Source organism: Strongyloides ratti (assembly GCF_001040885.1).
Source record: "Strongyloides ratti genome assembly S_ratti_ED321, chromosome : 1".
Lineage (NCBI taxonomy): Eukaryota > Metazoa > Nematoda > Chromadorea > Rhabditida > Strongyloididae > Strongyloides > Strongyloides ratti.
In genome coordinates this window covers 9,261,579-9,281,070 of record NC_037307.1, presented here as the reverse complement: position 1 = coordinate 9,281,070, position 19,492 = coordinate 9,261,579, and the positions used below count along the sequence as shown (strand labels likewise).

Sequence of the window (19,492 nt, the reverse complement as noted above, 5' to 3'; positions counted from 1 at the left end):
AAATATATTAATTTTACAACTAAACTTTTGAGTTAGAAATTCTATTAATTATTTAATTAATTTTAACATTGAAATATTATATTTAGATTTAAAATTAGTTTTTATTGTAATGTATCATATTTGATTTTCTTATTCTTATACAAAATATATTTAAACTTTATTTAAAGTTTTTTAATTAAAAAAAATTTTTTTTTTTTAAAATACAAATTTTAAAAATTTTACTTTAGAAACCAAATTTGACGACATAGATGATTTAAAAATTACCTATGATTCTCTTTGTAATGCAGCTGAACATGGTCTTTTAAATGAGGATAATAAAATGAAAGAAATATCTAACAAATTTAATAATTTAATAAATAAACTGTTACTTGAAAGAGAGGAGAAACTTAAATTACAAGAAAAAGAGAAACTTATGAATGAAGAAAAACAAAATGAAATTAATAAAAATAAAAAAGTAAAAGATGATCTTATTGAAAAATTAAAAAATGAAAATGAAATAATTGACAATTCTCTACTATCACCCCATACAACTCCCTCAACTTTAACAGCATTTTTAGAAAATCATCAAAATATTTTATCAACATTAAATTCATTACCAAAAATTATTTTTGATGAAAAAGACAACAAAGAAATAAATAATGGCAACGAAAATGTAAAATGTCTTAAAATAAAACTTGATAAATATAATGAATTTAATTCTTCAAAAAATAATTCATTTGAAAAACTAGAAAATATACGTTTAATGTTTGAAAATTTACCTCAAATAAGTAACATAAAACAAAATGTTCCAGATATAATGAGAACTATTGAAATACTTGAAGAAAATTTAGATCAACTTGAAACATCAAAAGATAATTTGTTTTTACTTTCTTCTGAGCTCTATCCTTATGAAATACCTAGTTCAGAAGCTCGTATTTTTGAAGAAGACATTATAACTATGAAAGAAATTGTAAAGGATTATAAAAATAAAATTTTAAATGAAATTGATCAAACGAATAATGAAGAAAAATTATTAGAAACAGTGCCATTGCAAAAGAAAGATATTATTTTTGATAATGAAGGATTAATTAAACCTTTAGAAAGTGAAAAAGACAAAGTCATTATTAATGCAAGCCTTCTTCCGCCTAAAGAAGAAATAGAAAAAGATACAGAAAGTTTGAAAAAAGAACAAGAGAATATTAAAAAGTTAATAGAAAACAAAGAAAAACTATTAGATAAGATTCCATTAAAATTATTGGATGGAGAAGAAATTTTAAAGAAATATCAAGAATCTCCTCAACCATATGAAATAGCAATTAAAGATCTTCAAAATATAGATATTATTATTCCTAATTTGATTAGTATGGTTGAAGAAAGTAAAAATATTATTGAATCATTAAATGATAATGAAATTCCATTTGTTGATGTAACCAATTCAACAAATAATATAAATGAAACTATTGATCATCTAAAACAACTTAAAGGAAAAATAGAATCTGATTTAGAAAAAGAAGATAAATTAATAAGTGAAAAAGAAAAATTAAATAATAATCTTAAAGATATTATCATTAGAGCAAATGAAGTTCTTGAAAAAGATTCAAAACCAGATGATTTGGATCCAATTCAAAAAGATATTTCTCATCTTCAAACTAAATTTGATATTGCTATTGATAATAGTGAAATTCCACTTGAAGTTATTCAACACTCTCCATCTTCTGATGTTTGGGATCTTAAAGATCGTCTAGATGAAATTGCTTTTGCACTTGCTCATCAAAAAGATGATGCAAAAAAGAAAATGGAACTTCAAAAAATTGCTTCTGACATTTCTGACAAAGTTAAAGAAATTCAAAATAAAATTAATGAAGCGGAAAATATTGAATCTAATCCAAATAGTTCAATAGAAGATTTGAGAAAAGCTTTATCTAATCTTGAAAATATTAAGTCTGATCTTTTACCAAAATTAGATGAAGAATTTAAAAAGATTCCAACAACACCAGAAGTTGATGGTCTTAGAAATAAAATTCTTCAAGAACAATCAAAACTTGTTGAGGATTTAAATAATGCTGAATCTGCAATTGAAGAACGTATTAATTCAATAGATGAATTAAAAAATCTTCTTACAGAAACAGACTTGAAATTAGATTATATTAATGTAAAACTTGATGAAACTCCAACTGATGATTTAGATGAATTACTAAAAATTGAATATGAAAATATACTTCCATTAAATAAAGCTACAGATGATATTAATGACGCTGCTGATCGGGCAAATAAAAAACATTTACCAGAATTAACTAATTTTGCTAACAAACTCAATGATATTACCAAAAAATTATTTAATAAAAAAGAAGAGGCTAAAGAAATTATTGAAAATAAACAAAAAATGGAAGAAGAAACTGCTAAAGCTCAAAAAATTGCACGAGAATTAAATGAAAAAGTTGAAAATACTAAAACATGTCTTCTGAATATTGATGAAATTTTAGAACCTATTGTAAATGTGTCTGAAGAAAATATTCCTCTTTCAGATAAAATTTCTGCTTTTAATTATAAACTTGAAAAGCTTCGAGATGAAGTATTACCAATGATTCTCTCAATTCCTTATACAAATAATGAAGAAATTGATAAAAAAATAAAGGAAAAACAAGATTATATTGATACATTAATTAAAAATTATAAAAATAAGATATCTGAAAATCAGGAACATTTAAAAAACCATACGAAATGCTCTTTCCTAATATTGAAGAAATTTCTAAAGATATAAACACTTTAATGGATCTAACAAATCCAATAGAATCTATAAATTATTTGGCAGATTTTCTTGCTTACCTTAAAAATAAACTTGAAACACTTAAAGAAATTTCTATTGAAAAACTACCAGAATTAGAAAAAAATGTGATTCAAAGCTTTATTAAAAATACTGAAGATAAAATTAAACAAACAACAGATGACATTAATGAATTTAATAAACAACAAAAAATTTTATNNCACCAGAAGTTGATGGTCTTAGAAATAAAATTCTTCAAGAACAATCAAAACTTGTTGAAGATTTAAATAATGCTGAATCTGCAATTGAAGAACGTATTAATTCAATGGATGAATTAGATGATCTTGTTGCAGAAACTGATATGAAATTGGATAGTATCATTAAAAAAATTGATGAAACTCCAATTTATGATATTGATGAAATGTTGAAAATTGAATATGAAGATATTATTCCATTAAATAATATTAAAGAAAAAATTAATGAATCTGTTGATCGTGCCAATAAGAAACATTCACCTGAAGTAGTTGATATATATAATAAATTAAATGATGTTTTACAAAAGGCAGTTGATAAGAAGAAAAAAATTGAAAAAACGATTGACGATCAACAAAAAGCAGCTAAAGAATTGGCGGAAGCTGAAAGAAAAGCTGCAGAAGAATTGGCAGAAGCTGAAAGGAAAAATCTTGAATCTCAAAAACAAATTCAGGATGAAATTGAAAAACTTGTTGTTGCACCAATAAATGAAGAAAATATTAACATTATTAATGAAAAATTATCTCAACTTCCAGAAGACTCACCAGTTTATAGTGATTTGAAAAATAAAGCAGAAGAAGTAAAAGAAAAAGTTGAAAAAGTTAAAAATATTTTGAATACGCTTAAAAATATTGACACTAATTTGGAAACTATTATTGAATTACCAGAAGAAGAGATTCCACTAATAGATAAAGTAAATTCTTTAGAAAGTAAAATAGATAAACTTGAAAATGAAATTAAACCTAATATTCTTGCAATAACTTTTTCTGGTGTTTCAGAAATTGATGATAATATTAAAAATAAGCAAAAAGAAATAGATGATTATATTCAATTACTTAAAAATATGTTAGAAAATTATAAAATTAAACAAAAATCATTAGAAGATCTGGATAAATATCTTCATTGTGTTTCTGAAATTGATAAATCAACTGATTTGCCATTGGATATGAAAAATAGTGAAAAAACTAGAAATTATCTTGCTGAACTTTATCAAAAATTACAAGATGTACTTGATAATATGAAAATAATGCCTACTGATCATTTAGATGAAATTTCAAATAAAAAATTAGAAGATGGTATTAAAGTCGTTGAAAATAACATAGAAAAAATTCTTAATGATATGAGTGATTTAGATAAATTTGATGAAGAAGTTAAATTATTAAAAGAAAAAACAGATTCATTTATTTCATCGCTTGATAATAATACTGAATCCATTGATAAAATTTTAAATAGATACAAAGATACTCCACAAGAATATGAAGTTGCAATAGAAGATGTTGAAATTGTTAAACCATTGTTTGCAAAAATTTCAACAATGATTGAAAATAATAATGATATTATCAGAAAACTTGATGAAAATGGAATAACTACAGATATATTATTAGAAAAATCAAATAATTTAAAAAATAAATTAATTGATTTACAAGCATTAGAAAAGAAAATTTCTAATGATTTAATTCGTGAAAAAGAATTAATTTCTAGAAAAAATGATTTAGAACCAAAAGTGTATAGTTTGGCTAATGAAATAAAACAAACACTTGAAAACGATTTTACACCAGAATTTTTAACATCATTAGAAAAAGAAATTTCTTTATTACAAAATAATATAAATTGTGCAATTGATGATTCAGAAATTCCTCTTAATGTTGTCATTCATTCACCTGCTTCCGATATATGGTATCTTAAAGATATTTTAGATGATGGAGCATTATCTTTAGTCGATGCTAAGAAAATGTTGAATGATAAATTAGAATTACAAGAAGCATGTGATAAGATTGAAAAATTAACAAATGAAGCAAATGAAATAGTTAAAAATGTCATTAATGTTACTTATGATCCAACAAGTAATAGTGATAATCTTTACAATGCTTTAAAAGATATAAAACATATCTTTGACAATATTTTACCAAATATTGAAAATAATATAGAAAAACTTTCAAAATCACATGAATTAGAAGATCTCAAAAATAAAGCATTTATTGAAAAAGAGAAATTAAATAATGAAATAAATAATACGAAAAATAAAATTGAAGACCGTCTTGGTAGTATGAAAGAATTTGATAATTTAGCAGTTTTATTGAATGATAAAATAAATAATCCAGGTAAATATATTAATTTACAACTAAACTTTTGAGTTAGAAATTCTATTAATTATTTAATTAATTTCAACATTGAAATATTATATTTAGATTTAAAATTAGTTTTTAATGTAATGTATCATATTTGATTTTTTTATTCTTATACGAAATCTATTTAAACTTTATTTAAGGTTTTTTAATTAAAAAAAATTTTTTTTTTTTAAAATACAAATTTTAAAAATTTTACTTTAGAAACCAAATTTGACGACATAGATGATTTAAAAATTACCTATGATTCTCTTTGTAATGCAGCTGAGCATGGTCTTTTAAATGAGGATAATAAAATGAAAGAAATATCTAACAAATTTAATAATTTAATAAATAAACTGTTACTTGAAAGAGAGGAGAAACTTAAATTACAAGAAAAAGAGAAACTTATGAATGAAGAAAAACAAAATGAAATTAATAAAAATAAAAAAGTAAAAGATGATCTTATTGAAAAATTAAAAAATGAAAATGAAATAATTGACAATTCTCTACTATCACCCCATACAACTCCCTCAACTTTAACAGCATTTTTAGAAAATCATCAAAATATTTTATCAACATTAAATTCATTACCAAAAATTATTTTTGATGAAAAAGACAACAAAGAAATAAATAATGGCAACGAAAATGTAAAATGTCTTAAAATAAAACTTGATAAATATAATGAATTTAATTCTTCAAAAAATAATTCATTTGAAAAACTAGAAAATATACGTTTAATGTTTGAAAATTTACCTCAAATAAGTAACTTAAAACAAAATGTTCCAGATATAATGAGAACTATTGAAATACTTGAAGAAAATTTAGATCAACTTGAAACATCAAAAGATAATTTGTTTTTACTTTCTTCCGAGCTCTATCCTTATGAAATACCTAGTTCAGAAGCTCGTATTTTTGAAGAAGACATTATAACTATGAAAGAAATTGTAAAGGATTATAAAAATAAAATTTTAAATGAAATTGATCAAACGAAAAATGAAGAAAAATTATTAGAAACAGTGCCATTGCAAAAGAAAGATATTATTTTTGATAATGAAGGATTAATTAAACCTTTAGAAAGTGAAAAAGACAAAGTCATTATTAATGCAAGCCTTCTTCCGCCTAAAGAAGAAATAGAAAAAGATACAGAAAGTTTGAAAAAAGAACAAGAGAACATTAAAAAGTTAATAGAAAACAAAGAAAAACTATTAGATAAGATTCCATTAAAATTATTGGATGGAGAAGAAATTTTAAAGAAATATCAAGAATCTCCTCAACCATATGATATAGCAATTAAAGATCTTCAAAATATAGATATTATCATTCCTAATTTGATTGGTGTTGTTGAAGAAAGTAAAAATATTATTGAATCATTAAATGATAATGAAATTCCATTTGTTGATGTAAACAATTCAACAAATAATATTAACGAAACAATCAATCATCTAAAACAACTTAAAGGAAAAATAGAATCTGATTTAGAAAAAGAAGACAAATTAATAAAGGAAAAAGAAAAATTAAATAATAATCTTAAAGATATTATCATTAGAGCAAATGAAGTTCTTGAAAAAGATTCAAAACCAGATGATTTGGATCCAATTCAAGAAGATATTTCCCACCTTCAAACCAAATTTGATATTGCTATTGATAATAGTGAAATTCCACTTGAAGTAATTCAACATTCTCCATCTTCTGATGTTTGGGATCTTAAAGATCGTCTAGATGAAATTGCTTTTGCACTTGCTCATCAAAAAGATGATGCAAAAAAGAAAATGGAACTTCAAAAAATTGCTTCTGACATTTCTGACAAGGTTAAAGAAATTCAAAATAAAATTAATGAAGCGGAAAATATTGAATCTAATCCAAATAGTTCAATAGAAGAATTAAGAAAAGCTTTATCTAATCTTGAAAATATTAAGTCTGATCTTTTACCAAAATTAGATGAAGAATTTAAAAAGATTCCAACAACACCAGAAGTTGATGGTCTTCGAAACAAAATTCTTCAAGAACAATCAAAACTTGTTGAAGACTTAAATAATGCTGAATCTGCAATTGAAGAACGTATTAATTCTATAGATGAATTAGATGATCTTGTTGCAGAAACTGATATGAAATTGGATAGTATCATTAAAAAAATTGATGAAACTCCAATTTATGATATTGATGAAATTTTGAAAATAGAATATGAAGATATTATTCCATTAAATGCTATTAAAGAAAAAATCAATGAATCTGTTGATCGTGCCAATAAGAAATACTCACCTGAAGTAGTTGATATATATGATAAATTAAATGATGTTTTACAAAAAGCAGTTGATAAGAAGAAANNNNTTCTTCTATTGAACTATTAGATAAGATTCCATTAAAATTATTGGATGGAGAAGAAATTTTGAAGAAATATCAAGAATCTCCTCAACCATATGATATAGCAATTAAAGATCTTCAAAATATAGATATTATCATTCCTAATTTGATTGGTGTTGTTGAAGAAAGTAAAAATATTATTGAATCATTATATGATAATGAAATTCCATTTGTTGATGTTACCAATTCAACAAATAATATTAACGAAACAATCAATCATCTAAAACAACTTAAAGGAAAAATAGAATCTGATTTAGAAAAAGAAGATAAATTAATAAGTGAAAAAGAAAAATTAAATAATAATCTTAAAGATATTATCATTAGAGCAAATGAAGTTCTTGAAAAAGATTCAAAACCAGATGATTTGGATCCAATTCAAGAAGATATTTCCCACCTTCAAACTAAATTTGATATTGCCATTGATAATAGTGAAATTCCACTTGAAGTAATTCAACATTCTCCATCTTCTGATGTTTGGGACCTTAAAAATCGTCTAGATGAAATTGCTTTTGCACTTGCTCATCAAAAAGATGATGCAAAAAAGAAAATGGAACTTCAAAAAATTGCATCTGATATTTCTGACAAAGTTAAAGAAATTCAAAATAAAATTAATGAAGCGGAAAATATTGAATCTAATCCAAATAGTTCAATAGAAGAATTAAGAAAAGCTTTATCTAATCTTGAAAATATTAAGTCTGATCTTTTACCAAAATTAGATGAAGAATTTAAAAAGATTCCAACAACTCCAGAAGTTGATGGTCTTCGAAATAAAATTCTTCAAGAACAATCAAAACTTGTTGAAGATTTAAATAATGCTGAATCTGCAATTGAAGAACGTATTAATTCTATAGATGAATTAGATGATCTTGTTGCAGAAACTGATATGAAATTGGATAGTATCATTAAAAAAATTGATGAAACTCCAATTTATGATATTGATGAAATTTTGAAAATTGAATATGAAGATATTATTCCATTAAATGATATTAAAGAAAAAATCAATGAATCTGTTGATCGTGCCAATAAAAAACATTCACCTGAAGTAGTTGATATATATAATAAATTAAATGATGTTTTACAAAAGGCAGTTGATAAGAAGAAAAAAATTGAAAAAACAATTGAAGATCAACATAAAGCAGCTGAAGAATTGGCGGAAGCTGAAAGAAAAGCTGCAGAAGAATTAGCAGAAGCTGAAAGAAAAAATCTTGAATCTCAAAAACAAATTCAGGATGAAATTGAAAAACTTGTTGTTGCACCAATAAATGAAGAAAATATTAACATTATTAATGAAAAATTATCTCAACTTCCAGAAGACTCACCAGTTTATAGTGATTTGAAAAATAAAGCAGAAGAAGTAAAAGAGAAAGTTGAAAAAGTTAAAAATATTAATAAAAATCTTGATAACATTGATGATACATTAAAATCTATCAAGGAACCTAAAGATTCAAATATTTCACTTCCTGAAAAAGTTAGAGAAACTGAAGAAAATCTTATGAACCTTAAAAATGATGTTAAACCAAAACTTCTTGCAATTGAATGGAGTGGAATACCAGAAGTTGATGAAGAGATCAAGAAAAAACAACAAGAATTAGATGAAACAATTAAATTACTTGAAAATAAACTTGCTGATGATCAAAATACTTTGAAAAATTTAGATTCTGCTATTAAAGATATAAATGATCTTTCAAAAATTTCAGATGAAATTTGTGCTCCTGTTGATATGAAAAATCCTAAAAAATCTTTAAGTTACCTTGAAGCTCTTCTTAAAAATCTTAAGGATAAATATGATTCTCTTAAAAATATTTCAATAGATAAACTTCCAAAAGATGAGAAAGAAAAAATAATTCAAGCATTAGAAAATGCCGAAAAAGATACAGTTAAAGTCAATGAACAAATTAATAGTTTAAATAAACATCAAGAAGATATTAATAAATTGATAGAAAACAAAGAAAAACTATTAGATAAGATTCCATTAAAATTATTGGATGGAGAAGAAATTTTGAAGAAATATCAAGAATCTCCTCAACCATATGATATAGCAATTAAAGATCTTCAAAATATAGATATTATTATTCCTAATTTAAATAATATTGTTGAAGAAAGTAAAAATATTATTGAATCATTAAATGATAATGAAATTCCATTTGTTGATGTAACCAATTCAACAAATAATATAAATGAAACTATTGATCATCTAAAACAACTTAAAGGAAAAATAGAATCTGATTTAGAAAAAGAAGATAAATTAATAAAAGAAAAAGAAGAATTAAATAATAGTCTTAAAAACATTATCATTAGAGCTAACGAAGTTCTTGAAAAAGATTCAAAACCAGATGATTTGGATCCAATTCAAGAAGATATTTCTCATCTTCAAACTAAATTTGATATTGCCATTGATAATAGTGAAATTCCACTTGAAGTTATTCAACACTCTCCATCTTCTGATGTTTGGGATCTTAAAGATCGTCTAGATGAAATTGCTTTTGCACTTGCTCATCAAAAAGATGATGCAAAAAAGAAAATGGAACTTCAAAAAATTGCTTCTGACATTTCTGACAAGGTTAAAGAAATTCAAAATAAAATTAATGAAGCGGAAAATATTGAATCTAATCCAAATAGTTCAATAGAAGAATTAAGAAAAGCTTTATCTAATCTTGAAAATATTAAATCTGATCTTCTACCAAAATTAGATGAAGAATTTAAAAAGATTCCAACAACTCCTGAAGTTGATGGTCTTAGAAATAAAATTCTTCAAGAACAATCAAAACTTGTTGAAGATTTAAATAATGCTGAATCTGCAATTGAAGAACGTATTAATTCAATAGATGAATTAAAAAATCTTCTTACAGAAACAGACTTGAAATTAGATTATATTAATGTAAAACTTGATGAAACTCCTACTGATGATTTAGATGAATTACTAAAAATTGAATATGAAAATATACTTCCATTAAATAAAGCTACAGATGATATTAATGACGCTGCTGATCGGGCAAATAAAAAACATTTACCAGAATTAACTAATTTTGCTAACAAACTCAATGATATTACCAAAAAATTATTTAATAAAAAAGAAGAGGCTAAAGAAATTATTGAAAATAAACAAAAAATGGAAGAAGAAACTGCTAAAGCTCAAAAAATTGCACGAGAATTAAATGAAAAAGTTGAAAATACTAAAACATGTCTTCTGAATATTGATGAAATTTTAGAACCTATTGTAAATGTGTCTGAAGAAAATATTCCTCTTTCAGATAAAATTTCTGCTTTTAATTATAAACTTGAAAAGCTTCGAGATGAAGTATTACCAATGATTCTCTCAATTCCTTATACAAATAATGAAGAAATTGATAAAAAAATAAAGGAAAAACAAGATTATATTGATACATTAATTAAAAATTATAAAAATAAGATATCTGAAAATCAGGAACATTTAAAAACATACGAAATGGCTCTTGCTAATATTGAAGAAATTTCTAAAGATATAAACACTTTAATGGATCTAACAAATCCAATAGAATCTATAAATTATTTGGCAGATTTTCTTGCTTACCTTAAAAATAAACTTGAAACACTTAAAGAAATTTCTATTGAAAAACTACCAGAATTAGAAAAAAATGTGATTCAAAGCTTTATTAAAAATACTGAAGATAAAATTAAACAAACAACAGATGACATTAATGAATTTAATAAACAACAAAAAATAATTGAATCACTATTAGAGGACAAAAATAAATTATTAGATAAAAATAACAAAGTGTCAACAGATGCTGAAGACATACTTAAAAAATATAGTACTGAAAAACAACCATTTGATGTTGCTATTGAAGATCTTAAAAATATTGCTCCAATGATCAATAGATTAAATTATTTAGTTGCACAAGATGAAGAATTTGTTAAATTGCTTTCAGATAAAAAATTACCACTAGACGAAACTATTGAATCTGTTAATATAATAAAGAATAAAATTGAAGCGTTGAAGCGTCTTGATTTTGAAATTAGTCAAGATATAGAGAAAGAGAATGCTTTAATAAGTAGAAAAAATACTTTGGTAGATAAAATTAATATCATAATTAATAAGTTAAATTACTCAAGTACAGAAATACCACCAGAAATAGAGTTAAATGAATTGAGCAATGAAATTGAACAACTAGAGAGAAAATTGAAATCTGGATTTAATGATTATGACGAACAGCTTCGTGTAATTCAACATTCGTTAGCTTCTGATCCATCAGAAATACAAAATCGAATTGATGATATATTAAAAACAATTAATGAAAAGAAAGAAAAACAAAAACAAAACTTAGAACAACAAAAAATTTTATCTGAAATTACAAGCAAGCTTAATAATATAAAAGATTCAATTCAACAAGCAAAAATGATTGAAGCAGAATCAGATTGTAATATTAATAACTTGAAAAAAGCAATTGATGATCTTCAAAATATCAGTTGGGATATTTTGCCAAAAATAGATGATGATTTTAACAAAATTTCAAATGAAAAAGGTATAAATTTACAATGTAAACAACTTCTTGACGAAAAAAATAAACTAACAGAAGACTTAAATAATGTTAAAATATTAATTTTTGAACGTATAAATAATATTGAAGAACTAAATGAATTCTTGCCTTCAGCAGAAAACAAATTGAATCGCATAATAGATAAAATTAATCAAGTTCCATTAAACGATTTAGATTTAATATTAAAAATTGAATTTGAAGATATTAATCCACTTATTGGATTAACATCGGAAATAAATGAAATTGCAAATCGTTGCAATAAAAAAGGCTCTCCAGAAATTGTCAAATTATTAGAAAAAATACAACAAATAAAAGAAATTTATTTCAATAAAAAGGAAGAAATAATAACTAAAGACAAACTTGATAAAGAAGAAGCTGAATCTCAAAAACGAATTCAGGAAGAAATTGAAAAACTTGTTGTAGCACCAATAAATGAAGAAAATATTAACATTATTAATGAAAAATTATCTCAACTTCCAGAAGACTCACCAGTTTATAGTGATTTGAAAAATAAAGCAGAAGAAGTAAAAGAGAAAGTTGAAAAAGTTAAAAATATTAATAAAAATCTTGATAACATTGATGATACATTAAAATCTATCAAGGAACCTAAAGATTCAAATATTTCACTTCCTGAAAAAGTTAGAGAAACTGAAGAAAATCTTATGAACCTTAAAAATGATGTTAAACCAAAACTTCTTGCAATTGAATGGAGTGGAATACCAGAAGTTGATGAAGAGATCAAGAAAAAACAACAAGAATTAGATGAAACAATTAAATTACTTGAAAATAAACTTGCTGATGATCAAAATATTTTGAAAAATTTAGATTCTGCTATTAAAGATATGAACGATCTTTCAATTATTTCAGATGAAATTTGTGCTCCTGTTGATATGAAAAATCCTAAAAAATCTTTAAGTTACCTTGAAGCTCTTCTTAAAAATCTTAAAGATAAATATGATTCTCTTAAAAATATTTCAATAGATAAACTTCCAAAAGACGATAAAGAAAAAATAATTAAAGCATTAGAGAATGCTGAAAAAGATACAGTTAAAGTCAATGAACAAATTGATAGTTTGAATAAACATCAAGAGGATATTAATAAGTTGATAGAAAACAAAGAAAAACTATTAGATAAGATTCCATTAAAATTATTAGATGGAGAAGAAATTTTGAAGAAATATCAAGAATCTTCTCAACCATATGAAATAGCAATTAAAGATCTTCAAAATATAGATATTATCATTCCTAATTTGATTGGTGTTGTTGAAGAAAGTAAAACAATTATTGAATCATTAAATGATAATGAAATTCCATTTGTTGATGTTACCAATTCAACAAATAATATAAATGAAACTATTGATCATCTAAAACAACTTAAAGGAAAAATAGAATCTGATTTAGAAAAAGAAGATAAATTAATAAAAGAAAAAGAAGAATTAAATAATAATCTTAAAGATATTATCATTAGAGCAAATGAAGTTCTTGAAAAAGATTCAAAACCAGATGATTTGGATCCAATTCAAGAAGATATTTCTCATCTTCAAACTAAATTTGATATTGCCATTGATAATAGTGAAATTCCACTTGAAGTTGTTCAACACTCTCCATCTTCTGATGTTTGGGATCTTAAAGATCGTCTAGATGCAATTGCTTTTACACTTGCTCATCAAAAAGATGATGCAAAAAAGAAAATGGAACTTCAAAAAATTGCATCTGACATTTCTGACAAAGTTAAAGAGATTCAAAATAAAATTAATGAAGCGGAAAATATTGAATCTAATCCAAATAGTTCAATAGAAGATTTAAGAAAAGCTTTATCTAATCTTGAAAATATTAAGTCTGATCTTTTACCAAAATTAGATGAAGAATTTAAAAAGATTCCAACAACTCCAGAAGTTGATGGTCTTCGAAATAAAATTCTTCAAGAACAATCAAAACTTGTTGAGGATTTGAATAATGCTGAATCTGCAATTGATGAACGTATTAATTCTATAGCTGAATTAGATGATCTTATTGCAGAAACTGACATGAAATTGGATAGTATCATTAAAAAAATTGATGAAACTCCAATTTATGATATTGATGAAATTTTGAAAATAGAATATGAAGATATTATTCCATTAAATGATATTAAAGAAAAAATTAATGAATCTGTTGATCGTGCCAATAAGAAAAATTCACCTGAAGTAGTTGATATATATAATAAATTAAATGAAGTTTTACAAAAGTTAGTTGATAAGAAGAAAAAAATTGAAAAAACAATTGAAGATCAACATAAAGCAGCTGAAGAATTAGCAGAAGCTGAACGAAAAGCTGCCGAAGAATTAGCAGAAGCTGAAAGAAAAAATCTTGAATCTCAAAAACAAATTCAGGATGAAATTGAAAAACTTGTTGTTGCACCAATAAATGAAGAAAATATTAACATTATTAATGAAAAATTATCTCAACTTCCAGAAGACTCACCAGTTTATAGTGATTTGAAAAATAAAGCAGAAGAAGTAAAAGAGAAAGTTGAAAAAGTTAAAAATATTAATAAAAATCTTGATAACATTGATGATACATTAAAATCTATCAAAGAACCTAAAGATTCAAATATTTCACTTCATGAAAAAGTTAGAGAAACTGAAGAAAATCTTATGAAACTTAAAAATGAAGTTAAACCAAAACTTCTTGCAATTGAATGGAGTGGATTACCAGAAGTTGATGATGAGATCAAGAAAAAACAACAAGAATTAGATGAAACAATTAAATTACTTGAAAATAAACTTGCTGATGATCAAAATATTTTGAAAAATTTAGATTCTGCTATTAAAGATATGAACGATCTTTCAATTATTTCAGATGAAATTTGTGCTCCTGTTGATATGAAAAATCCTAAAAAATCTTTAAGTTACCTTGAAGCTCTTCTTAAAAATCTTAAAGATAAATATGATTCTCTTAAAAATATTTCAATAGATAAACTTCCAAAAGATGATAAAGAAAAAATAATTCAAGCATTAGAAAATGCCGAAAAAGATACAGTTAAAGTCAATGAACAAATTGATAGTTTAAATAAGCATCAAGAAGATATTAATAAATTGATAGAAAACAAAGAAAAACTATTAGATAAGATTCCATTAAAATTATTGGATGGAGAAGAAATTTTAAAGAAATATCAAGAATCTCCTCAACCATATGATATAGCAATTAAAGATCTTCAAAATATAGATATTATCATTCCTAATTTGATTGGTGTTGTTGAAGAAAGTAAAACAATTATTGAATCATTAAATGATAATGAAATTCCATTTGTTGATGTTACCAATTCAACAAATAATATAAATGAAACTATTGATCATCTAAAACAACTTAAAGGAAAAATAGAATCTGATTTAGAAAAAGAAGATAAATTAATAAAAGAAAAAGAAGAATTAAATAATAATCTTAAAGATATTATCATTAGAGCAAATGAAGTTCTTGAAAAAGATTCAAAACCAGATGATTTGGATCCAATTCAAGAAGATATTTCTCATCTTCAAACTAAATTTGATATTGCCATTGATAATAGTGAAATTCCACTTGAAGTTATTCAACACTCTCCATCTTCTGATGTTTGGGATCTTAAAGATCGTCTAGATGCAATTGCTTTTACACTTGCTCATCAAAAAGAAGATGCAAAAAAGAAAATGGAACTTCAAAAAATTGTATCTGATATTTATGATAAACTTAAAAAAATACATGACCAAGTTAAAAAGGCCGAAAATGTAGAATCTGATCCAAATAGCACTATGGAAGAGCTTAATGATGCGGCTGGAAGTTTAAAAGATATAAGCTGGCATTTATTACCAAAACTTGAAGAAGAGTTGGATAAATTACCAATTACATCTGATATTGATGAACTTAGAAATAAAACTCTTGAGGAACAGATGAAGTTAATTGAAGATCTAAATATTACAGATTCTGCTATTCAAGAACGTATAGATAATATTAGTGAATTGTATGATCTTATTGATTCAGTTAATATTAAAATAGATAATATTGTAAAGGCTATGGATGAAACACCAGTACATGATGAAGAATCTGTTTATGAGATGGAAAGAGATCAAATTTTACCATTATACTTAGTTGTTCCTGAATTGAATGAACTTGCAAAGACTAGTAAAAAAATAAATGATCCAAAGTTAGTTGATTTATTAAAAAAACTTGAAGATTTAAAATATAAAATAGCAAACAAAATTCGTGATGCTCAAAGCTTCAAAGAAGCGCAAAGTTATATTAGCAATGAATTAGCTGAAGCTGAACGTAAAGTTGCTGACGATCTTTTGGAATTAGTGCGTAAAGCAGAAAAACAAATGCCGGCTGCTGAAGAACAAATATATATTAAAGATAACTTGGAAAAACATATTACTGAATCATCTAATGAGGAAAATGCCAATGAATTTGAAAAACTGAATTTTAAAATTTCAGAAATTGTCAAACAAATTAAGGATGAAATTCTTAAGGCAAGAAAAATTAAAGATGATCCAAACTCTTGTATTTTAAATTTAACTAAAGTAATGGTTGACTTAGAAAATATTTTTACAACTATATTACCTATGTTAAATGAAAAAGTTCTCGAATTTCCTCAAACATCAGAGCTAAATTATCTCCGTCAACAAGTTCTTGAAGAACAAACCAAATTAAGCAATGATTTAGAAGAAGTAAAATGTGCTATAAATGATAGAATTGATGCTATTGATAAACTTAATAGAAAAATTGATGATGGTAATATTTATTTAGATAATTTAAATGAACAATTAAAAAGTTGGTCAATAAATGATTTTGATGAAGTATCAAAGATGAAAGATATTGAATTATCTTGTCTTAATAAAATGGCTGAAGATATTATTTTATTGTCTGATAATGCAAATAAGCACAATGATCATAATAAAGTAAAATTTTTAGAAAAACTTGACAAAACTGCTGAAAATATAGTTAAGAAATTCAATGAAGTTGAAAGTATTAAAAAAGAAAAAGAAAAAATTGTTGAAGAACCAACACCTATTGATATCATTACAAAAACAACAATTGATCATTCACAAGCTGCAGAATTTGACGATGATTCTGAATTAGTTTCAAGTTATCGTTATAAAGATGATAATGAAATAACTACTGATTTTAATGTTATAGATACTGATAGTAAACCAACTAAAAAAGTTTCTAAAACTGATGATAATGTTTCTAATATTTCCGCTACTAAATCACTTGAAATTAAATCTGATCCTGAGAATGTTAAAAAGGCAAAAGAAATGCAATCTGAACTTGAAAAAACTAGTGATATTATTTCATCACTTCTTAATACAATACCAAAAATTAAAGAAAAGCCAAAAAAAGTTAAGAAGAGTAAAAAAGAAGATGAAATAGTTACAGTTGATGTATTAAATAATAAACGTAAATCACTATGGGACTATATTAATGAATTAAAAGAAAAATTAAAACTTTTAAAGAATCAAGTACAACCAACATTAAATAAAATGGCTAATGAAAATATTGACGATCAGAATATGGCAAATGAAATTCAAAATAATCTTTGTGACGCAAATAAATTAATAAAATCAATAGAAGAAGAATTACATAAAAAAGAAAAAGAAGAAAAAGATGTTGAAAAACTTATAAATATTACACCTATAATTACTGATTTAACTAAAAATATAAATCAATCTCTTATGGATAGTGGTAAACCAAATTATATTCCATCTAAAGTTGATGATCATAAAGATCTTCTTGATGATTTAGAAAGTAAGAGAGAAAAACTTGAAAAATTAATTAAAGATATTCCTGAAGATATTGAAGAGTCAGAAGAATTAAGAGAAAAAAGTATTTGGGATCTTAGTAAGTTAATTGAACTTATTGAAACATTAAAGAAAGCTTTTAACTTAAAAATGCTTGCTTTATCATTATTTAACAAAGCAAATACAAGTTACAAAAATAAAATTGACAATATTAATAAAAACATTAATAAGTTAAGAAAAGTTTCTGATTCAAATGACATTTATGTAATACGCGAAGTATTAGATACTTCACAAAATGAATATTTAAAATTAAAAAATCTTATGGATGAGATGAATGAAATTGATAAATCTACTTTACCTGATGATAAATTAGAAGAATTTAATGATTTACTTCTTAACATTGAATTATTGATGGAAGAAATTAATTCTGACAGATCTAAATTACTTACAAAATTGTCTAAATTAGAAAGTGCCGAAAAATTGAAGGAAGAGTTAAGAAATTTGGATAATGAATTGAAAGAATTAATTAAAATATCACAAATAATATTAATTGATGCTGCAGTATCACCATCACAATATAAAGAACTTCCAGAAAAAATTGATTTAACAATTCATAAAATTCGTGATTTTCTTCAAACACTTCCAAAAGATAAATTTGTCAAAGAAGTTGAAAAAGATATTTCAGAGGCAAACAGACTTGTTATTAAATTATTAGAGAAATGGAAACTTTGGTTACAATATGTAGAACAAAAAGATATTATTACTGATACACTTGATGAATTAAGATATGATTTTGATAATATTAATAGACAAAAGAATATTTTATTTGATGAAGCTGTAAAAAATTATGAAACCGGTAAAAGTATAATATTTAAATTAGGACCATTAAAGGAAAATCTTGTAAAGGCAATTGATTTGTCTGTTGATCTCCAACCACTTGATTTACCTTCATCTGAATCAAATTACTTAAAAGTTGATTTAGGTTCATTGGAATCTAACTGCATCAATTATATGACTGAATTGGAAGAAGAAATTAATGATGAATTAGAAATTTCAAAGATTCTTGATCAGTTATTAAAAGAACTTTCACAAGTCGATACGAATATTGAAGATGCAGTCAGTGGGAAAAATATTTATGAATTAAGAGTAAGTTTATTGTATTTACTTTATATAAAAATATTTTTTTAGCGTATGAATGATCAGGTTGATGATATGAAGCCTCAATTAGACGAAGTTAAATATAATATAAACGATAGATCAAATACCAAAAAATATATAGGATCAAAAAATCCTGATAAGTTTGAACATCTATTAAAAGAATTTAAAAAGATAAATGAAAGATTAAAAGCATTACTATCTATAGAAGAAGATATTATGGGTGGTGCTGAAAATGCTATAGATATAGATGCTGCAGCTAATGTTTTAGCAACAATTTATGCTGATAGACATCCACGAGATGTTCTACTTGAATATAAAATTGATGCACCTGATTTTGATACAGATTCACTAAGCGATGCTAGTGGATACGATGATTCTAAAAGCGGACGACATACCGAAAATTTAGAGGCTGCTGTTGAAGCATTATCTTATGATTTTGATTCACAGACTTTGGCTGCATCTCCTAATGAGGAGATTATTGATACTAATCAACAACAAGCTTTACAAGTATTAAGATTAGCTAGACAAAGAAGAAGATGGCAACGTGTACTAAGAGCAGCATTACCATTACAAGTAAGTTATCTTATTAATAAATTAATTTTT

At 24.4% G+C, this 19,492-nt stretch overlaps 1 protein-coding gene across 1 annotated transcript in view; it reads left to right on the top strand.

The window, feature by feature from the left end:
- Positions 1-19,492, top strand: part of SRAE_1000288400 (Spectrin beta chain, erythrocytic) — a gene marked incomplete at both ends in the record, with an annotated part of 35,060 nt that overhangs the window by 15,407 nt on the left and 161 nt on the right. The window contains 5 exons of the mRNA XM_024650012.1: positions 228-2,435; positions 2,974-5,097; positions 5,326-7,412; positions 7,457-18,877; positions 18,920-19,462. Of these exons, the coding sequence (XP_024503832.1) occupies positions 228-2,435; positions 2,974-5,097; positions 5,326-7,412; positions 7,457-18,877; positions 18,920-19,462 (18,383 nt within the window). The remainder of the gene's footprint in view (positions 1-227; positions 2,436-2,973; positions 5,098-5,325; positions 7,413-7,456; positions 18,878-18,919; positions 19,463-19,492) is intronic.